The sequence below is a fragment of the Podarcis pityusensis genome (genome assembly GCF_964106645.2).
Source record: "Podarcis pityusensis genome assembly, chromosome: 7".
In the NCBI taxonomy this organism is placed as follows: Eukaryota; Metazoa; Chordata; class Lepidosauria; order Squamata; family Lacertidae; genus Podarcis; species Podarcis pityusensis.
The window spans coordinates 86,911,812-86,934,654 of NC_138031.1; the positions used below are offsets into that span (position 1 = coordinate 86,911,812).

Genomic DNA, 22,843 nt, shown 5'->3' on the forward strand with positions numbered 1-22,843 from the left:
TCTATAAGGTGGAGCTTATGGGGATAAGCTTATGGAACAAAGGGGCAAGTGGACCCAAAAGTACGGAAACCGGTAGTCTAGAAGATGCAGCTGGCTTAAGGGTGGCCGCCAGGACGAAGGCCATTTGTCCCAGCCTCAAGTGCTGGTTGAGGCAGAAGACTTATCTGAAGCTCTGCTTCTGCATCTGAAACGGGCTCATTGTCTTCTTGTCCCTGCCAAGGGATCCCGCTTGAATCCCAATTCATTTAACGTAAGACTGGCAGAGAAATGTCGGGCGCCGGTTACTCCAAGTGCAGAAGCACCTGCAAAGCCAGCCTCCTTGGTGGTGGCTTCTCCGACTCTGAAATCCCTCCCTGGAGAAGCCAGACTGGCTCCCTCCTTGCTGTGCTTCCTCCTATGGCAGGTGAAGACCTTAGTCCAACAGGCTTTGGGGAACCGACTGATTTTAATTAAAGGGCTGGTGCTGCGCTGGTTTTTTTATTGTAAATAAAAGACATACAGATAATTATATTTTATATTTATGTGTAGTTTTAATTCTATAAATGTTTGAGTTTTAGCTGCTCGTATTTTATCTGTAAGGCACCTTGAGTTCTTGCCAGGGAAAAGGGCTCAGTATAAATGGATTAATAGTGATAAGGATAATAATAGTATATGGGGCCCCGATCTCGGCCCTGACGTTTCACCCACATTGCACAAGCTGCCTCTTGGCTGCCTGTTAGGAGGAGAGACCAGGAGCTGCCTCCTACGCCCCTCCTTTGGGAGGCAGGCAGCGCTGCTCCCCACGAAGCCTCAGTTAATCCTTAGTTAATCCTTCCACACCCAGGCCTGCAGCAGGGCAGCTCAAGCTTGGCCCTGATCCACCAGCCGACTCCTGCTTCCCTGCTCACAGTGCCGCCAGGGAACAACCATGGCAGGGTTGCTTGGCTTTGGCTCAGTTACAATGCCTGTAGTCTGTGCAGGCCTCAAACACCTTAGTTTTATACCCGTCTAACTGTCCTGGGTTCCCCCAAAGAATCCAGGCAACGGAAGCCTGAGACATGCACATCTCCCTCCCAGGGGTCCCTGGGGAGTGGGGATGGAGTCAGCAATCTTTCAAACATCGGGTCATTGCCCCGCATTTGTGCTAAAGAGTCTAAGACAGCAATTCCATTTACACTTACTTGGGAGTAAGTCCTACTTAAATCATTGGAGTTTATTTCTGAGTAAACATAGACTCGGCTATAAAGCTATGCCATATATATTTGTTGGAAGCAATAAATGAATAATTGATCCGTGTGCAGGAAATATTTGTAGAGTACCAAACAAGACAGCAGGTCCTGCCCTGCAAAATTTGCAACCTAAAAGGTGGCTGGCTGTGCACAGCTCTGATTGGCTGAGACGTGTGCAAGACGTTGCAACGCTGTCTTTTCCTCCCTAGAGCACTTCTAAACTACGGTACCTGAAAGTCGATTGCATCAGTGTGCAATCAGTGTGTATTTTATTTAATAAACCAACATGCCACACGGAGAGGCAAGACAATCAATTTGAATCCATGCTCAGTTTGCCAATCAGTATGGCTGTTATTTGTAGTCCGAATACAGGAGATTTATGGGCTTATTGGTGGGGATATCCTGCACTTCTTCAGTTTGGATTGTTGATTTATGTATCAGTGTAGCTGCCCACAATGTGCAGCGCTTGTCTGAACTCACCCTGTACACGGTGAGTTCTGTCAGAGGCAGGGCCAGGCAACCACCTCAGGCAGCACGATCCACAGGGGCCGCAGATCTGGCGGACGGCTGCTTGGTGAATATGAGGTGCTGCTAGTTTCCTCCCCATCCCCACTGTTCCCAAAATACAGTCATGCCTTGGTTTTCAAACAGCTTAGTTCTCAAACGTTTTGGCTCCCGAACATCAAGAACCCGGAAGTGACTGTTCCGGTTTGCAAACAATTTTTGGAAGCTGAACGTCTGACGGGGTTTCTGCAGCTACTGACTGGCTGCAGGAGCTTCCTGCAGCCAATCAGAAGCAGTGCTTTGGTTTAAGAACGTTTTGGAAGTTGAATGGACTTCCAGAACGAATTCCGTTCAACTTCCAAGGTACGACTGTAGATCTTTATCCCCTTCCCCTTATTCCTGATTTCACTCACCCCTTCTTTCCTGCTTGGGGGCGGGGGGAGGCAGCATTTCATGGCTTGCCTCAGGTGCCAAAATGTATTGGGCCAACCCTAGTCAGAAAGAGGCCTTCCTTCCCATCACAGCAATCCTTCCCTTTTGGGGACAGCTGCCTCAAGAAGCCATGAGTCATAATCGTGAGCCTCTTTAGCCGTAGGCCACCTCCTTCATTTCAGTGCTTCTGCCCTTTTGCCTTTAAGCAGCTGGACACAAAGCAGAGTCTAGAAGGTATTGCATTCACCATCACGCCCATTCTATTTCCATGCCAGGAAAAGCTTCCACTGCTCCACTTCTGTGTTTCAGGTGGCTTACAGAAGCCCAGGGGCGTCCCATGGCTTCTCTCAGTGTTCTTCCCCAGTCCCCCTTCCCTGTGTGGCTGCAATGAGCAGCACTGCAAGTGTGCTATGCAGGGACAGCTGCTACCTCTCCTGCTGCACTGGAGACTTTCTGAGGTACGTGTAATTTCTCCAGGTTCTGCCTAGACACAGGAGGTGTGCCCTTTTATACCCAACAGACACTATAGTTTGGTGGTTGAGGGTGTAACTTGAGAGCCAGGAAGTTCCTGGTTCAAACCTTGCTGTTAAGTCACTAGGTGACTTTATGCAAGCCGTGTCTCTCAGCCTCAGTTCTCCATCTGTGGCATGGAGCTAGTATTGCTGACCTTCTTCACAGGCTGCTTATAAGAATTACAAAATTGCTGTGTGTTATTACTCCTCTTGGCGCACTTCCAAGAGGGACAGAGGGTGGGTCAGTCAGTCAATCCCTAAGGAACCAAGAGGTATAAATGGGCAAATTTTCCACAACAAACTCCTAACCAATGTTAGCAATATGTTGCATTACTTTCATCCTGTCCAGGTGCAGAAAACTGGTTCTTCTCTGACTCCTGCCATTTTTGCCTTCTGTACTGAGCCAGTCAACAATGTGTTACTTAATTCATGTTAATACACACTAATTAAAAGTATGCCCATTGCGCAGCATGAGACATTCACACCCACACAGTGAAGTGGCCCTTCCCACTTCCTTTTAAGAATAGTACTGGTGCTACAAGAGACCAAGAAACTGCACTGCACTGCCGGATCTTTTGTTGTATCCCCTGCTGTCAAGAAGGCACAGATGATGCCCAAATAACCTCTGCTGAGCTCAGGGACCAAAGATGGACTACAGATGCCAAACAGAGCTATTGCAAGACATTCTTATTTTGAATAGGCTGTATGAAACTACAGTCCCCATCTGGCATTATCACCCAACCTTCAGGTTTGTGGGGGCTGGGTGGCAGGGACAACAGTCTGGATGATGCCTTGAGTCCCTTCCCACAACTTGGGGTCCTATATCTGTGGGGGTAGAATGTATCAGAGCAAACTTTATTAAGGCAGTGACTTTGGCTAGCTAGTTAAGCACCACAACTAGTGTTACTTTGTGCCATAGAACAAATGGGTGGTCCTTTCCCCCCTCCCTCACCTAACTGGTAGGGAGGAGAACAAAAGCCAGTGAGCTGGGTCAGAGGAGGCTGGAAGCTGGAACCCGACACACGCTTGCTCTGTGCTGGAGCCAAAGCTGTGGCAGATGAAGAAGCAAGACCTTCAAGGGTGTTGATGCTGTGAGCTCAGGTTGTATATATGTGTAAATAATACCATACACCCCAAAGACATCACAGTCTCTGCTGACCTTCATTCTAAGGAAACAGAACTCTGGGCAACTGCTGTACCCCTGGAATTGCTCAACTCTGAGATAGGGATGGCATACGAAAGATCCAAAACATTTCAAGTAGTTAAACATTAATGCTCCCTAAGGAATTTGTTTTGCAGAACTGCCTTACCATTCTGCCATCTTGGAAAATGTGATCAAAAGTGCTACATGCAGATAAATTCTTTACTTAAACTTCTTTCTTATGTAATCCTCTCACACCTTTAAAATTCCACAGAAACATATGGCCCCAGACGCAACATTTGCACTTATTCTGCACCCTAACAGAGCAACTCTTTGGCATGCTCCAAGCCAGGCCCACCTTGAATTTGTTGGGCACAATGAGCTTCGGGGTCTCCAATCCAAGGGCAGCATCGATTCCACAGAATATGAGGATAGCCAGGATGATGGAGAAGTCGCCCACCAGCCTCCTCAGCTAAAAACCAAACAAAATAATTGCCATGAGATTTGCAGAGCAAGGTTTACACTCGCAAGTATGCAGAGTTAAGGTTAGCGTTCCCATTCCAAAGAAGCCCTGGACTTTAATAAAATTCAGAAAAGTCAGGAGTGAAACACCTTATAAGGAAGGATCCGATAAAAAGTGTGTGTTCCTTTCTATAAACCAAGATTATACTTCCTTTATAACTGTATATGTTTGTGTGAGAGGGTGGTGGACTCTGGAAGAGAGGTGTGTGTGTGTGTGTGTGTGTGAGAGAGAGAGAGAGAGAGAGAGAGAGAGAGATGGAACTAAGCAAAGAACGTGCAGGTGAGAGAGGGAAGGGATGGCAGCAGCAATCTAGCAAACATGCTCTACTTTGAGGAGAGAGGTCTGCATCCTCTCAACAATGGCCTGTTCTTTTCTTTAGTTTCTTTTTTGTGTGTTATTATGAGGGATGCAAATCTTAGAATGAAATATAAAATAAATGCTAAAAACAAGTAATGCCTGGGCACTTATTGCGCAACTCACCCCCTCCCCCGGGTCCCCAATGGCTGTAAAGAAAAAAAGAAGAGCAATAAAATGGACAAGCTGCCAAGGGACACAACCCACGCTCATTCGAGAGCAGAAATCCTTACAGTGGGCTGCCCTTCGTCAAGGAAAAAAACCCCTCATTGCCTCCCCTAAAGTATCTAATGCAGTCAATGGGACCAACAAGCCTCACTCCGGACCATGGACCACTAGGACAAGCACATCAAAAAGAAAAGTTAAGTGATGGCTGGTGGGAGGGTGGGAGGATAGGGGAGCAAAGCAAACAGACTTTACACTGAAACATTTTGTTTAGAATCATAGAATTGTAGAGTTGGAAGGGACCCTGGGGATCATCTGGTCCACCCCCTGCAATGAAGGAACACGCAGCTGTTCCATATGGGTATCAAACCTGCCACCCTGGAATCATCAGCACTATGCTCTAACCAACTGCTCTACAGTCCTGGGTTGTAGAGCTGAGCTTTTTGCTTATTGAGTATTCAGTTGGCCTTGGTGTCTGCTATGTTCAGAATCTGCCTGCAGATATAAAAAGCGCAGAGCTGAGCAGTTCTGCAGGGAATTCCGCTGGAATGGCCTCCTGCCTCCCCTCAAAGCCTCGGTGGCCCAGGGATGTAGGCATTCATTTCTCACTGAGCGCTGGGCAATATCTTCTGGGACCCGCCAGGAAGCACCAACTGAAGGAAGTAAGGAGATTTCCTGGTGCAGAAGAAACCAGGCACATGAAAGAACTTGGAGGGTGTAGTAGTAATCGCACATATTGAAACCACCCGCCCACCCCTTTATCCAGGGAATGGATGAGAGAGGGGAGGTACTCACAGCTGCCGGGAAATAGCGGCTGGACTTGAAGTTCTTTAAGGCCATAGAGCAGAGAAATGTTCCCAGGAACAGAATGTAAGACATGAAAGTGATGTCAGGCACGAAGTTGCAGCTGTTGCCCACTAGGTGGCCTCCGAGTTGCACACACTCTTGCTTGGTCAGCAGGGACCAGTTCCCAAACTCGGACTGCTGTGGGGAAAAATAAAAAAAATCCTTCCAGTAGCACCTTTAAGACCAACTGTGGGGAAGAAAGCAGCAATCTCACGGAGGAGCAAGTATACACTGCCTGGCTTAAAGAAACGGATCCCAGCCCTGAGCAAGGCAGAAAGATGTGCTGTTGCCTAGGATGGATGTTTTGTGGAATTGATCCCAGTTTCAAGCATCATGATGACGTCTCTCTGTATGCACAGCATCCCTTTCTGCCTTTCTTCCCTCTCCGTGGTCCCCAGCCGCCCTGTAGGCAAAGATTCAGAGCAGGGACAGGGCTGGCCTGACCAACAGGCAATGTGAGGCAGCTGCCTCAAGTGGAGGTCACTGGGATTCGGAGTGGCAGTGGCAGCCCTCTGCCTGCTTCCCTTGAGCCCTGGGGCTCTTCCCCTCCCTCAAAGGACAGAGCAGTGTGTGCCCTAGGATCTCCTTTGCCTGAGTCTAGCGTCCCATCACCGACATGGAAGTGCCCTGGGCTTGTAGAATGGGTGGGTGGCAGAGAGGTCCATCTTTGCCCTCTCATCCTAGGCCACATCTGAATGAGGAGCGCATGGAACATACAGAGATGCTGTGCATCTCCCCAGACCAATCCTTTCACCACCAGGATGCTGAAAGGACAGCCTTAGTAGGTGGGTTAAGTAAGGGAAAGAGTGTGTCTTGGATGCACATCTCAAGGCCACAGTCACTGGCAGCTGCAGCCAGGACGGCCCTTTCCCCTGCCCTCCCACAGCAGGCTCATCCCATGATTGCAACTTGCCCTCTGGGCCACTTCACCATTAACTAATAAAATGGGCAGGAGCATCTATTTGGGATTTTTTTTGGGTGGGAGTTACAGGATTACTCCAGAAGGACTGCAGAATAGTCTAGCATTTGTGAGGCTGTGATGTTTTCAAAAGAACGACATTAAATCCCCATAAGGGTGATCTTGGCAGTGGAGATGGAGCAGGACGGCTACTGCATGATGACCCCTTGGCCATTCCACCTATCCCAGCTATGACACCAGGAAATAATTCAAGGTCTCCAAGGGACATGGAGTTCTTGATCCTCCTTTGGTCGGTTGCATTAGTCACAACATACTGTAGACTCTTTGGACCTTGGTTTCCTTTCATTCACATCCTAATCATTGAAAATGATTCAATTTCTTACCTCTCCCAAACTGCTGAAGGTCGGGAACAGTGTCTCGTTCAGAAGAGAAGAGTTGTCTGAAAGAAACAATGGTTAGGTCCAAGCTGTTTGAAAGACTATATTTCCTCATACAGCCTGCCCAGGTTTTGAGATCTTCAGGGGATGCCCTTCTATTGGTCCTGCCACCCTCCCAGACACATTTGGGGGGGGTGCAGGTGAGGGCCTTCTCTAGAGAAGCTAGACCGGCTCCCTCCTTGCATTCCTTCTGCTGGCAGGTGAAGACTTATTCCAACAGACTTTGGGGAACTGAAGGTCTGGTGCTGTGCTGTTTTTATTGTAATTACCTGTATGGTTTTAATATATTTTTATGTATACATAAATAGTTTTAATTTTATCAATGTTTAATTGGTTTTTATTTTAAATATTGCTTTTCCTATGTTTTAAGCTGCTCTTATTTGACGGGTGAGCTCCTGTTGCTCGGTCCCTGCTCCTGCCAACCTAGCAGTTCGAAAGCACATCAAAGTGCAAGTAGATAAATAGGTACCACTCCGGTGGGAAGGTAAACGGCATTTCCATGTGCTGCTCTGGTTCGCCAGAAGCGGCTTAGTCATGCTGGCCACATGACCCGGAAGCTGTACGCCGGCTCCCTCGGCCAAGAAAGCGAGATGAGCGCTGCAACCCCAGAGTCGGCCACGACTGGACCTAATGGTCAGTGGTCCCTTTACCTTTACCTTTTTATTTTTAGCTGTAAACTGCCTTGAGTCCCTATCAGGGAAAAAGGCAGATATAAATAAATAAAATGATAATGTAAAACATTGGTTCATATTTTGGACCATTGTACAAGTCCACTGTGTCCTGAAGATGGGGGGGGGGGCAGAAAAATTTCTCAGATGTGACCCATCATGGACCAATCGGACTAGAGATACAGGCAGACAACAGCTTCCCTGCAGGGTTTCCAGCCATCCCAACCCACCCATTGCAACAAGCATGGGCTTCTCATCTCACCTCTCTCTGGCACCTGGCAGGTGCAGCTGTACAAGGTGACATCACTGATCTTGTAGTCCCAGTTGACTGGGTAGTGTTCCACCAGAGACAGCATCTTCTTAACTGCATCGTAGATGAAAATGAAGCTGATGAGGGCACAGAAGCCTTCTTCGGTGAAGCGTGTGAAATACTGCACCAAGTAACTGGCTTCGGTAGCCACCAGAATGAGGCCAAAGAAGGCCACCCAGAGGCCGATCCAGAGGCGGAATTCTAAGTAATCCAAGCTGTAGTCTCTGGAAGGAAGGAAGGGCCAAAAGAATATTCCTGAATGGGCTGCTTCACTTGCAAGAGAGCAGCCAGTTAACCACAAGACGCCACGTCCTACTGTAACCTTCTTGCCCTGGTGTCTCAACAAGGTACGCACATAGCAGCTAAGGAGTTACATCTACAGCCAGTCTTCCGCTATTGGGAGACTGACATTTCAGCACTTTCTCTTGCCAGCTTGCAGGTCGGCTCCCCTCACTCACAAAAAGGTAGAAAGAGATGGTAGTCTGAGGCCACCTATTTCTCACATGCACACCACTCAGTTAATAACTGAAATTATCAAATTATGAGCAATGGAATCCATGCACTGGGGAGGGGGGGGAGGTAGAATGCGTCCCTCTTCTCATCAGAGGCACCAGCCTCTTTAGCTGTCAGGCTGAGCTGAAGACAGCTGACCAGCAATGCCTGGTCAAGACACTTTGCACCAGGAGACAAGCCTTTTGCTTTCGTCCAGTGATAGCCTGCTTGCACTTGATCAGCTGAGGCCTATTGCATGATCCTTTTTATGTTGGGAAGTTAAGCCAGGCTGACTTTCTTACTGGGCTTGACATACTGAACCGTGCTCTGTAAATGCTTTGACACATTTCCCAGTAACAGTGAACATCCTGCTATGGAACTTTGTTACAATACAATTATGGCTGCAAAACACTTTTATGTACAAATAAGGAAGGATCCGCCAACAATGGAAGAACAGCTGTTAAAACTGACTGACTTAGCTGGGATGGCAAAAATGACATGCTTTCAGAGGAAAGTCATCGTTAATATTTGTTAAACATCGGAAACTTCTCGTAGACTTTTTGCATGAAAAGAAAATGAAGTAATGATATCTGGATTTGAGGACTGAAGATAATGTTTGTTTATAGAAAGTGGCTTTATGAGATGTAATATTGGATTGGACAAAGTGAATATTGTTTTTATATCGTGGACAGATGAATAATCAGAAATTCTTTATTTTCTTAATCTTATTTTTCTATCTTTTTTTTAAACCTCTTTTCTTTAATTTTTTATTTTTCTTTCTCTATTCCTTTCTCTCCCTCCTCTGTCTTGAAAATATTCAACCTCTCTTGAATAACCCCATCATTCAGGGTCATAAGCAAGGACAGCTCCAAGGGCTTGCTTCCAACACGAACACTTTCTGATATGAGGGGCCTTACTTACTTGCTGAAGGAGAAAAGAAGCCGCTCAAAGACCAGGACAGGCCCAGTGCTGCTTAGGATGGTGAGAGGCTGGCCAGCAAACAGGCAGAAAAAGGCTCCAGCAAAAGCAGTTCCCAGGAAACTCTCCAGCACACCCTGAATCACAGGAAGAAGCACATGGCTCTGGTTGGTTAAATGGCCAACCCACGTCTAACTGCTGCAGCTGGGCTGGTGGGCATGAGATCCCCCGCTCCTGTGCAGCAACCAAGGAGTGCCAGAGCTGCATTCCCTTCTCTCCCCCCCCCCCCGGTGTGCCTGTGCAGGTTGCTGTGGCAACATGAGGTGAGGGAGCAGAGGTGTTGAGAACCACAGAGTGCATGTGGGCATTGCGAGCAGGACTCTTGCTCAGACCTGCATGTTGTCTGTCGCATCTCCCAGCATCCCTCCAAAGGTGATGGCGTTGGTGACTGTGGCCAGGTAGATGTACAGGATGGCTGAAAGGCACTGGATGTTGAGGGCATCATAGAAATCGCTGCAGTACCAGCGGGCTTTTCTCTGGATATCCTTCAGTAACCCTCCAAATAGTCTGCAGGAGGGAGAAAAGGAGAGACTTCCTTAATCCGGGGTTTTTAATTTGCTGCATGTGGTTATTTTGGTCCCCCCTGCCCCTTTCCCCACCTCCCACTCCAGGCCAGTGCTGCAACGATGCACAGCTGGCATTGCTCCAGCCCTGTACCTGTGAGCCTCCCCACTCCAGAGGCCTGGCGGGAAGCCCCTGCCTAAGGTCCCCCTCCCTGCCCTGAGTTTTACCTTCCGGTCCTCTTCAGCTCTTCACTGACGTGCTGATGCCCATGGGCATGACGCTCGTCCGCAGCAGACAAGTGCCCACTTGCGTGAGGATTCCACTCGCGGAAGTGCAGGGCGATCCTAAGAATGCAAGGGGCACCTTTCAGGATAGAGGCATTCTGGTTTGCAAAGAAGCAGCATTCTGCTGGGGGCCGTCGATCCTCCTCTCTCCTCTCTATTCCTATCTGCCACTGACAGGCTCCAGTAGCTTGTACGCAATGATACGCCCTCCATATGCCTCATGGCACAATACCCAGAGAAATAATGGGCAGCGTCATATCTGATCATAGAACTGTAGAGTTGGAAGGGAACCCAAGGGTAAATCTAGTCCACCCCCTGCAATGCAGGAATCATTGATGCAGCCCACATGTTAGCAGTGGTGGCAGCAGCATTACTGCAGGTTCGTGCCTTGCCCCCATCCCACCACTTTTTAAAAAAACACCAAACCATAAAGGTAGTGCATACAGCAGGCAATGGCAAACTCAGCCCTCCAGGTGTTTTGGGGCTACAACTCCCATCATCCCTAGCTAACAGGACTAGTGGTCAGGGATGATGGGAACTGTAGTCTCAAAACATCTGGAGGGTCAAGTTTGCCTATGCCTGGCATACAGCTTTGGAGTAGTTTGGTTTCAGGAAACAATGGAACTGTGTGGCAGAACAGGCAGCCAGGATGCCCTCCAGCAAAGAAGAAAATAAAAACAGAATACACACAAGACCTGATGGCTGGAGGAACAGGGATTGTGTTGCCTGACAGTGTCACAAATGGAGTGGAACAGGCACCTGCGCCTGTAACATTTGCATGCCTTGGGCCAGAGCGGCTGGCAAGGACCAGAATTTCCCAGCAATGAGATATAGAGGATGTTCACATTAGTGGCTTGAAACACAGTGAGGTAATTTGCCGCCCCCTTAATTTTTTATCATCTCTTTTTTTTTTTAACATTTCATCCAAAACATAGATTCCAGAGCAGTGTACACGAATATAATCAAATATCTCTACAATATTAAAATTTTAGCTAAAGAGATCTAAGAATCAGCAGCTTTCTTTCCTGTTCCTAGCTCCTCTTTGCACATACCTCTTCTGTGGTGAAGGCAAGCATTTTGGGGGGGCAATTCGAGTGGTTGGGTCCCATTTGCCCGGGGGTAGGACAGTCAGTTCATCCAGAAACTCATCAATTCCTGCAGTGAGATCTTCTGCGTCTCTTGCTTTCCGGGCAACCCTCTGGAAAAGCTGGAAAGGAATGGTATTAGTCCCAGCTCTGCCTGCTTACAGGAAAGACAAATCACGGGAACACATTCCGGGAAAGTGCAAGGGCTTGTGGTGGTTTTGGTTGCCTGCATGCAGCAAAACAGACTTGTGACCTTACACAATCTAAAATGTCAAGAAAGCTGTTCACCCTTAAACGGAGGAAATTATGGACAATTCAGCCATTTGCTGTGTCAATGATAGAGCATTAAGGGGCTTACTGGGGCCAAAGTATCATCACAACTATAAAGTTACATGTTTTAATCATTAAATTTGCAGCTGGAAAATAAGTCACTAATGCATAATGCAGCTCCTTTCTAGCCTACGTAATAATTTGAAGTTTTCCTACATTATATGCATTATATTTTCTACATTAAAAATGCTCAGGGGAGTTTTTTTTATTAGTTTAGAGCAGATTTGCTATTGCTCTTTGCTGCCTCCAGAAGCCAACCGCCCCCTCCAAGACACATCAGTTTGAAACAGAAGGCAGGGCTATATGAGGTTTGCTCAGTCATACAATAGTCCTTTCACACACAAAATGGACAAACTATGTTCATAATAGGGTTCTGAAAAATATAGACAGTCCATTCTAAAGTTTGAACTGGTGGGAACCCAGCAGTCCAAGACCTGTTCCTCCCTGGGCAATTAGAAGATTGACTTTAGGGGTGCTAATCACCCATTTACTTCTTCAGCTTTTAGCACCATCATGCTATGCCAGAACTGCAGTGTGCGGCACCTTCCCTAATTTTATGGCAGCGGCAGCAGATCTTTGCACCTCCCAGCCAGAACCCAAACTCACCTCATCTGTCAGGAGAGTAGCCACAGCCCTGCCGATTTCATGGTAGGCCTTCACTTTGGCTCTGGGGCCCAGGAGGATAAAGAGGAACCTAGAGAGAGCCACAGCAATGTCAAGAGTGGGGTCAAAGATGAGCCCATTTCCCTCCTTTCAAAGCAAGCAGCTCACAGAGGCCTCAATCCTAAACTCAGCACAAATTGCTGAGGTGAAGGGGATCAGGCGCTTTATTCCTTGCACTACTAAGCAAGCTCTCAGGCTTATCTTCTACTGTGCTGCAACACGTTTGATACAGCGGTCAGAGTGAGAAAACGACGACTAATTAGGCCATCTGGAACAGGTGACCTGAGGAACCAGTTAGGCTTGTCTCTGTAGGACTGATGCTCTAGGCTGGGGTCCTCAGTCTGGACAACTCTTTCCTCTATTTGCTTGACCTGAAAGCTGACCACCAGGCCACCTGCCAATGCTCCTTCCATCTCTGGTTCTCTTCATAGTTACCAGCCCACTCGGGAAACAGCCTGTCTTAACTTGCCTCTAGCCCTATGGATCTTGGTTTACCAGCACCCCCAGGTGTAGTCTGGCTCAGGGTTTGGCCAAGGACCGACAGAAGAAGATAGAATCCTGCCTAACTGAGAATGCTCTAAACCAGAGATAGCTTCCCAAGTGTACTGGACTATAGCTTCCATCAGTCCCAGCTAGCATGGCCTCTGTTTGAGGTTGATAGAAGTTGTAGTCCAACAGCACATGGAGGCACTATATTGGCTATCCCTGCCCTAAGTTGTGTGGGACTGGCTGCCATCATGCCGTGAGCGTAACTGGAAGGAGCAAAATGGCAGCCACTGAAATGGAACAAATTATTTCTCAAAAGAATGGGGAGAAAGAAACACCACAGCAATGACTTGCCACTGAGCGTACTCTCCACAATCCTGGCAAATACGGGATCTGGTCAGGATTGACTGCTGTTCACAGCCTTAGCATTGAATAGATTGAGAATATTTCAGAATGACCTGAAGTGTGGCCTTGTTGAAGCCAATTAATCAATTTAAATGGTTTCCCACCACCTCAGCCCCTCAGGTGTTGCCGTGCCATGGGGCAACAATGCATTGAAACACAGCTATCCAGGCGTAGGTCAGCTGGCTGATGACACCTGATAATCTCTTGCCCACTATATCTTCAGGAGGTAGCACTCAGCTAGCTACCCAAGTGTAGGGTTGCCATATTTTGAAGAGCAAAAAAGAGGACACATTTGCCGACTTCTGCTTTTAACTATGGATTGCTATGATGACTCTACCAATTAAAAAGAGGATGTGTCCTGGAAATAGAGGACCTATGGCAATCCACAACTACACCCATCTAGTTGTGTATCAGAACACAGACAACTACAATCATTTCCTATGCCAAGAACTGCAGGACACCCCTTTCACTCTAGCATGTACAGAGGAAACTTTGCTGTCCTGACCTGCTCCCTGTTTGCTTCTTACCTGCTGGGGAAAGCAACTTCTGCTAAGCCCCCAAGAAGCACTGGTTCCTGCAGACGCACAAAAGCAACAAAAGGTTTCTCCAGGAAGCTGGCTTCTCCTACAAGAATGTTGGCCACTTCAGTCCCAGCTGGAATCTTCTTCTTAAAGTGATTATTAAGCTGTAGTGAGAGAAAAACCTAGGGTTGGTGATCCATAGTTCAGAAAACAACGGTAAGGTGATAGAACATGTGCTGTGGACCATACAGAGGAGAGAGGGAGACCTCAACAACCATTAACTCTCTTTTTTTGGAGTGCCCAAACCAGGGAAGCTGCTGGTGACTGCTGCACATTCCTTGATCCAAAATAAAAGCATCACCTGGGAAGTTTCTCAGTCGCAATGGTACAGCCAACCATTCTGAACACTGCCAGGAAGATATCCCAAATCAGAGGTCATTCTAGTGATGTATATCTTCACTCACAATGAAGCCAGGCAGGGGCTACTGGGTACCCATGCATTTCACAACTAGGCCAAATTCCACACAAACTAAGAAACAAACATTTCTTTAAAACACGCATTTTATTCACCTGACAAAAACAAGTGAAATCAGTGCTAAAGCAGCCTGGCATGAGTGGCTCTATGCCATGGTTAGTAAGGGCTTCAGCAAGTGCAAGACTGCCCTGCCCTGGCAAGTGAGGGCACTGCAAAGAGGTTCACTTTTCCCTTGCAGTCCCAGGATGGGTCACTGGCAATGGCAATGTTGGCTGGATTGTGCTAGGAAGACTGTGCAAACCTAAAGTTTTGCTTTGCCCCTGAATTCCTTCTGCAAAATACTGACAGACTGGAAGAACACTCCTTCTGTTCCAGGCAATGCTTTTTTGCAGAAAAAATGTGCCAGAACTCACCTCAGTTGCCAACTCAGACGCTGACATTGACGCCATCTTGAAACTAAAATCACGTGACAAGATGTCGGGCTACACTATCTTACAGGATGGTTCAGATTGTGTCCCCACATGCCTTCACTCATTAAAGGGGAGCAAGGCGCTGTGTTCCGGCATGTTCCGCCAGGGAAAAAGCCCTGGTTCCAGGGATGGGAAAATCAGGTGTTACTGGTCCTCTGAATGCTACTGAACTACAGCTCACAGCTGCCCCCATCCTTGACCATTGATCATGGAAGTTGGGGCTGGTGGGGGTTGGAGTCCAAGGACATCTGGAGAGCCACATCTCCCACCCCTAACTCTAACCAAAGGATACTTGCTTCTTGCATGTTCCTGAACGTAAAGGGCATCCCTCCCTGAATGAAATCCCACCCAAACTTCAGAGCTGAGAGCTACAAGCAGGTATGGTCTTTCAAAGCTACGAGGAGTTGATTGGACAGAATTTAAAAAGGGGTCCTGTGTGGAGATGTTTTCCCACCAGGAAAGAGTCCTTGTAAAGGACCTGAGAGTTCTTGTAAAGAGGCCTTTGAGGCCTTTGCAATCTTCCCTCTCTCCCTACATGCACCACACATTACTTACCTGTTCCTTTAGGGGCACCTCTGAAACCTCACCCACAAGATCTGAGCGACTGTTGGCTTTGTCTGCAACAGAAATTAAAAACCAAAGCAAAAATAGAGAAAGCCCCATGACACTTCTAAACACAATTCCATCGAAAGACTACACACAGGAGCATATTAGTGAGTCACTACCCCTTCAAAAGGCGTTGCCTTGATACCTGGGATGGATAACCTGTGCTCCTGCAGATGACACTGGATTTCAACTCCCATTGGTCTCAGCCAGCCCAGCCCAGTGGCCAGGGATGGTGAGATCTGTAGCCCTACAACATCTGGAAGCTGCCAAGTTCCCTACCCCTGCTTTAAAAGGAGTAAATTATGTATAACTTCTAAAGAGGTGTGAAGATTAAAGCACCACTCTCCACCTGATGGCTTAACATAGACCTATCATGGTTCCACCAGCGCATCTGAATCCAGTTATGCAGTCATTCCTCCTGGGATTAGTGTCTAAGTGTACTCCTAATCATAAATAAGTCATACTGAGTTGAATAAAAGGAGGCAATCTTTATCTTATAGGTAAGTGGATTTCTGGTGCCACCACCTGGACAGTGTACGACACACTGCTTGCCTGTTTGCTATAGCCTGGAGTTAAAGAGCAAGGGATGGGACCCAGAGGGATAGTGCAAGGACTACTTACCTGAGCAGGAGGCCACACCCATCTCCACCAGCATCCTCAGCTGAGATTTGGTGATGTGGTGCTGAGGTTTGAGGAGCAAGACATACATGAGTTTCTTTGAGAGCTCTGGCCTGAGGGCATGGTTCTCTATTTGGGTTCCAATCACCTTTTCTTGAACACAAAATAAACACAAAGTGAGTCCTCTCAAAATAAGGGCTCCCCCCTCTCCTTTGCTGTAAACATTTATAATCTTTGGCATCTACTGAAAAAGCCTTTTTATATTTTAAATTTTTTTAAAAAACTGCCTTACTAGAAAAGCTGAAGAACCTTTAATATAAATCACTGTCATGCAAATAAAGAGCAGTTTTCCAATGACATGGAAATGAATCTGTCCAGAAGGATTTCCGTACAAAGCACCCATTATTGACTCTTCTGATAATTAGGGAGTCCATCAGTCAGGGTGGTCCCCTTTATAAGTTGCTGAAATTCCCCCTTCTACACAATGGAGGGTGGAGGTAGGGAACAGAATGTAGGCCACTGGGAAGTGAAATGCAGAAAGAACAGACAGTGATGTTTACCTGAAAGCAAAATAAGTTACAGTGACCAATTAACAAGCGGGAGTTGGCGATAATAAAACTAAAGGAGTTGCAACCCCACTCATACTTGACTAATGAGGGGCAGGTTTCACAAACAAGCAGGGATCTATGCACATTTCCCACATACCAAGTATTTGCTTAAAACTGTGCGCTTCCAAATCCAGCAGGACAGCTCCTCTCTTTATACACGTCCGTAGCTCAAACAGGCTGTGAAGGGAGAGAGTTGTCACGTGAGGCTTGCTCCAGCGTTCTCCTCCATCTTCCACTTTCTCTTCAAACTTTATCCACCTGAATTGGAAAAAAGTGAAGGCCACATCTGAGATCCTTGTGCATGCAAAATTTCTGTTTCCTAAGCCATGACCACATGGCTTCACCAGAATGTCTTATTTAATTTTCAAGTGACAACATTTTGGCTCTTGCTCTTAAGGAGGAAAACATAAGAAATGATCTCTCTAGGATAATTAAAACTAGTCAGGATGAAGACATGAGGAGTTTGGTTTTTTTTAAAAACAGAACCAAAACTTATTCCCCCCAGGTTGTGGTCCTGACAAATATCACCTTGAAGCGTGTCTCTGCCGTGAGGAAAGATGCCACTGCCAGGATTACAGTGCAGGAGCAAAGGGTTAAAGAAACCACTCTTCCACCCTCCATGGTCCTGATTTTAAAATGAATAAATACATAAACAAACAAACAAACAGAATGAATCACACACACTGCCAGCCCACACGTGAATGTCCAAATTGGCTCTTCGCCTGTCGTGGGAAAATCGCGGGAGCATTGTTCCCTCAGCAGGTTTTTCCTCTTCTCGTGGTCGTTTGCTGGTGATATGCATGTAAGGGAATCCAACCCTGATCTGCAGAGAACCTTGCAGTGCATCAGCTACTGGCCTCCTTATCAGGCCTCAGCAGGAGCCAGACTCCAGGTAAGAGACAGGTAGAGCGCATGACTGCATGTCACCCTGCTGGCAGAAGTTGCATGGGGCGGGCAGCAATTTTCACTGATTTCCCCTCCCCCCACAGCTCTCTGTGGCTGAAAACAGTATGAGAGGCACCACAGAGGACTACAGGGAAGGATGAACTGCTAAAAGGCACCCTTCTCTCCACACACTCCTTCTGGCAGGAGCATCCTGTGAGTGGAACTCCCGCTAGCAGAAGCCAGCTTAGGACTGAAGCCAATTCCTTCTACAGTCTTATCAACTCATCACTTAGGATTTATCTTGGCTGCGCTCCCTACAAACAGAGAATAACAGGGCAGCCAAAACTATTTTTGGCAAACTGGACTCTTTTTTAATTTTCAAGGGCTCCACAAATGCTTACATAATGCCTTTTTGCCAAGCACCTGTATCTGTAGCAACTTAGAAACCATGTTGTCCAATGGAACATCAGTGGATGTTTGCAGAGTAGGGCGGGCATGGAACAGTCTATTTTTGTGTTGCGAACTGCCCTGGGATCTACAGATGAAGTATATTATAATAATAATAATAATAATAATAATAATAATAATAATATACCAAAAACTCATGAAGTTGACTCTCTAATTTGAGTAGACACAGATATTTGTAGAAATGTGAAACTTTATCAAACCTAATTCTATTTCATTTAACGATTTCCTTGCCATTTCACTGTTTCTATTTGACCACCCAAAAGGAGTATCCAAAGGGTGCTTGCCTAGGACATTGGCCAGTAAGGAAGGAATATTGTGCAAAGCTGGTGGCTTGCATTCTCTGGTTGCCTAGGTAACACATGAGGCAGCGGCTGTCTTTAGTCCAAGTTAGGCACAGTTACCCTGCCCAAATGAACCAGGCCACACAAACCTCCCAAAATGCTCATATTGCTCCCAGAGGCCACTTCACACTTTTGGAAGTGGGTCAGGTGATAAAAGCTTTTCCTCCAGCCTGGGATGGTCTCTCCAGGGACATATACCTGTCGCTGAGTCCAATCCCTTTTAGCCTTTTTCACCATAAGCAAAATGTTGTACACTATTGCATTTTTGCATGCAGATGTGTATTTAGCAAAAAATAAAATAAAAATAAAATCCTGTTGTTGGTATACAACCTCAGCACAAATGCATGAGGCCATGAATGGCTGAGTGCTGACAGCTCTTATAAGGAAGCAAAGTTGTTCTCCAGAAATAGGTCAGAGTGACATGATGAACTGATCTCTCAGGGCACCGCATGATAAATCAGGGGTTCAGAGGGCAACCAAGCTGCCCGGCTGTCAGACAGCTTAAGGTGGCCACGCCCTCCCTGACTTGCATGCATTCACTAGGACCGCACAGCCCCTGTGTCCTCAGCCTTTCTCAGCCTTGGGACCTACGATGTTGTTGGATTATAACTCCCATCATCGCTAACTAGCGGGACCCTAGCTAGGCTGAGAAAGGCTGTCCTGTGTGCATACAACCCTATGCACTGTCTGTTTATTTAGGACATTTTTATACCACCCATCCTCAACATTTATTCCAAGGCTAAAGGCTTGTCTTTGTGTAGAGAACGTACAGGTACTTGGGGGAGGGCATTTAGAAAGGGACTTGCTGCTGTGATCCTGCCCCATATGCTCATTTACTGCAATAGCCTCTGATGCTGAGTTCGCTAGCAGAAGCAGGCAGGTAAGGTCCCTGAGTACAGTTTTCCCACATGCAGTTGCCAACCTATTATTATTATTATTATTATTATTATTATTATTCTGCAGAATGCCCACATAAACCTCCATCTAAGGTGAACAGCTATTGCATAGGCTAAATACTGCTAAATACCCTCTACTGTCTCTATATAGGGTCCGCATAGATCACATGGCATAGGCTACAACTGTGACAAAATCAGAAAGTTTGAAATAATATATATGTCTCACACCAGGCAACTCAGGAAAGTGAGCCAAGCCAACAGCTACATATCAACACACATATATGCATAACACGGTCAAGAAATTAAGCATATAGGAAACAGTTATCCATTTTTCAGAGTAAAAACAGACCCAGAGACAATGAGTGAACCTCGGGTGGGGAACTCACAACACATGCAGGTGGGTAACTCAAAGAAGCAAGCCAAGCCACAAACTACAAGTCAAGTTACACGAATGAATTCTGTAAAGGAATTAATCATGTAAAAGACATCCTTCCAGAAAAGGTCATAATTTTAGCAATTTCACACTAAGACTAAAATAAATAAGGGAGCACCCCTCCCCCCACAGATGATTGCTACCTGCAATCTTCAAAAAGTAGAGATCTACTTCTGTACCTGAGCCTGTGATTGCTCCATGCAGAAAGGGTGAGGGGGCAGAGGCTACAGGTACAGATTGCAACTATCAGTTGAGATGAACAGTGAGAAAGAGGAGGAAGGAATGTGGTCAAGAGTGGACCATTTCTGAAATCTCTCCCAAGTGTCCCCTCAACAACATTTACATGAAATTCCATGAATTTTAATGTGATGGCTATATGATGAGCATGAGTAGAAAGAATTCTGTGACAAATCCCAGGATATTGTTGTAAATTTCTACCATTATGTTCACTAACACACTCTTAAATGACACACGTATTGTCATCAAAGACAAATTCTTGGACATTTCAAAAGGGTTGCAAAATATTTTTGAAGAGCAAAAAATATCACTTGAAGAAGATGTGATGGTTCCCTACTCAAGGAGCCATTCACAGCTATGTGTTCTCCCCTAAAAATGAGTATTTTTATCATGCAACAACAGTAAGACTTCTTGCTGAAAGTGTGTGATGCCAAACTTTTCAATGACAACAATAATACTTGGCACATTTGCAACACCTTTTTGCTCGCTCAAACCACTTTACACATATTAAAACAGCCTTGCTACACTGGGAGGCAGTGTGGCCTAGTGGCTAGAGTGTCAGACTAGGACCTGGGAGGCAAAGATTCAAGCCCCACTCGGCCACTGGATGACCTTGGAGTCAGTTACTGCCTCTCAGCCTAACCTCCCTCACAGGATTGTTGTGGGGGTTAAATGAGGGAGGCAGAGTACTACGTACACCACCTTGAGCTCCTTTGAGAAAAAAGGTGGGATGTAGATGCATTAGCTATGGTGCCGTTGGCAGTGGCATGCCTAGTTAATTTGTTTATGAACTGATATTTCACCTGGGGACTTCCTAGCACACAGCTCATGTTGTTAACCACTGTGTTTTACCCGCTACAGTGCTCTGCTGCCATGCCCATGCTTCAGGATGAGAACATGGCAAGCAACATTGCCTGCAAGATTATTGTGTCTGGTGTGGCGTCTGCCAAATATTTCCGCTTCTCTCTGTGTTTTCTGCTAGGAGTCTCCACAAACCCTCCCTCATCTTACCTTGGCCTTTGCTAAGGAGCCAGGATTAACGGTTGAGCATTGCCCTGAGTGTGAATGATGCCTACTACTCAAACTTGTTTTGGGCATAAGCAAAGAGGCTGACTTTTAATATCGGGGTTTTAATATTTGAAACAGGCAAGGTTGAATTTGTGGCATTTGAAAGGTGGACAACCCCACCCGATTATTCACCAGGAGAAATGACTTGATGAGAGACCCTAGCCTACTTCCAGCTGCCAGAAGAGCAGCATGAGGAGGAAGATTCCCCCCAGCCCTGAATAATCACTTCCCCAGTGGTGGCTATGGGCTGGTCAAAGTGCCCCCAGCCAGGCAGATTGAAGCATCCAAGTGTATGAAGGTTCCTTACCCCAAGCCACTGGCATATCTAGACCAGAATTTGCACACTTCTGGCAGCTCCCTAAGAACTCAGGCAGGCTGAAGTCTTTCCCATTCTTTCTAGAAGGCTGAAGTCTTTCCCATTCTTGCTAGAAAACCGCTTAACTAAACCTGAGGCATTCTGCATGCAGAGCATGTGTTCTGCCACAAAGTCCAGCCTTGAGTGAGCAGCCACCTACCTGGCGGTTTGCCTCCATTCCAGTCCTTCAGGGGTACTGAAGAGCTCAGACAGCTGTATAAATAGCACTGGGCAATTTGTGCCTTCATTCTCCTCCACCTCCTCTTCCTCCTCCTGTTTCAGCATAAGGCTCACTCTCTCTGCTGCTGGTGAGATGCTGGAGGTGAAGATACTTCTCCCAACCGCTTGGCAGATGACCACAGAAGTTCTGCTGGGGGGCTCCTGCTCTCCTCCATTGCTGTTGCTCATCCCCTCAGCTTGCAGAGTCAGGCCGTCTTTCCTTTCAGCTGGACAACCGTCGCTTGCGCCCAGGGCGCTTGCTTTGGACATCCTGAGCCTGGGCAAACCTTCAGCACACCTCTTCCCTCCTTGGCAAAGTCTTTGACCCCAGCAGAGCAGGAACTGAGCAGACCCAAGACATCCTGCCTTTTTAAGAGCCGAAAGCCGGTTCAGGTCAGAGAAAGGCAAGTGGATGGGAGCACCGCCCAAAACAATATTATCAGGGAGAAAAACTCTTGCCCTGCAGATACCGGCTGGAACTCACTGGGGCAGCTCCATTCTGCCCACCTGATCGCAGGGACCGCCTAGCCCACATGGAAGGGGGCTTGTTTACAAGGGTGTACTATTTGAAGCCTTGGGCTGGCCATCCTGGGGAGTGGAGAAATCTGAGACAAGAAAAGTGTTGAGGTGGGGGAAGGAGGAGAAACCTGACACATCTGAACCTTTGATGGGGTGGAAGCTGGAAGGATTTGCAGAAATTGGAGTAGAAAAATTAAGGCTCTCTTGACCTAGCCCAACTCCATAGTCCCCCATGTGGAGGAGATATAGGCACCTGCAAGGGGATATGAAACCTGTGACTTCCCAAACACATATTTTGTGTGTCTCTTGAGTTGCGCCAGGGCCAAGACAGTGACCTTCCTGCCCTTTCTCATGGTCATTCAGGCAACGGATGATTCTTATTCTTATTTTAAAAGATCAGCAACTTTAAAAGAGTTCAGCAGGAAACCTCTAAAAGACCCCAGTTTATATTTACCTGCAAATTGCCTTGAAGTCAACATCCTTCTTTTGTTAACTTTAACAATGACCATTGCACGTTATGCCTATTGAATAAATGTATCCACCTATGAATAAATTAATATATGAACCGTGGAAGTTTATTGGCCTCCTGAGTTTTCAGTGGTTCAGCACAAATACCTCGAGCACTTTGCAATTCTAGTTTTATCCAAGACAAAGTCCTGATCTGGCATATGGGTATGAATGATTAAAAGAAGAGAAATGCTTGTGAATTGAGGCGTTTGTAGCTGGAGGCATATATGTGACTTTGTTTGGGGATGCTTTTTTGTTTGTTTTTCTATACGGCTCTGAAGCTCTCCTCCCCCATCTAGCCATGGTTTTGGACGTGAGCATGGAATGTGGGAACAGGCCAGGGTTGTTTCAACATGATGTGATTAATGGGA

At 46.7% G+C, this 22,843-nt stretch overlaps 1 protein-coding gene across 2 annotated transcripts in view; it reads right to left on the minus strand.

Moving 5' to 3' along the window:
* Window positions 1-22,431, minus strand: part of SLC4A9 (solute carrier family 4 member 9) — a 37,399-nt gene extending 14,968 nt beyond the window's left edge. The window contains exons 1-14 of one of the 2 annotated variants that reach the window (XM_081015143.1): window positions 21,388-22,431; window positions 16,642-16,802; window positions 15,940-16,089; window positions 15,268-15,329; window positions 13,774-13,931; window positions 12,299-12,386; window positions 11,330-11,484; window positions 10,221-10,337; window positions 9,822-9,996; window positions 9,433-9,566; window positions 7,972-8,243; window positions 6,988-7,043; window positions 5,635-5,820; window positions 4,156-4,269 (exon numbers count right to left, since the gene is read on the minus strand). In XM_081015143.1, coding sequence (XP_080871269.1) covers window positions 4,156-4,269; window positions 5,635-5,820; window positions 6,988-7,043; window positions 7,972-8,243; window positions 9,433-9,566; window positions 9,822-9,996; window positions 10,221-10,337; window positions 11,330-11,484; window positions 12,299-12,386; window positions 13,774-13,931; window positions 15,268-15,329; window positions 15,940-16,089; window positions 16,642-16,802; window positions 21,388-21,716 — 2,157 coding nt within the window. In that variant the 5' untranslated portion in view covers window positions 21,717-22,431. Of the gene's footprint in view, window positions 1-4,155; window positions 4,270-5,634; window positions 5,824-6,987; window positions 7,044-7,971; window positions 8,244-9,432; window positions 9,567-9,821; window positions 9,997-10,220; window positions 10,338-11,329; window positions 11,485-12,298; window positions 12,387-13,773; window positions 13,932-15,267; window positions 15,330-15,939; window positions 16,090-16,641; window positions 16,803-21,387 lie in introns of both variants that reach the window. The other variant, XM_081015142.1, reaches the window with a different exon arrangement.
* Window positions 22,432-22,843: the final 412 nt, after the last annotated feature.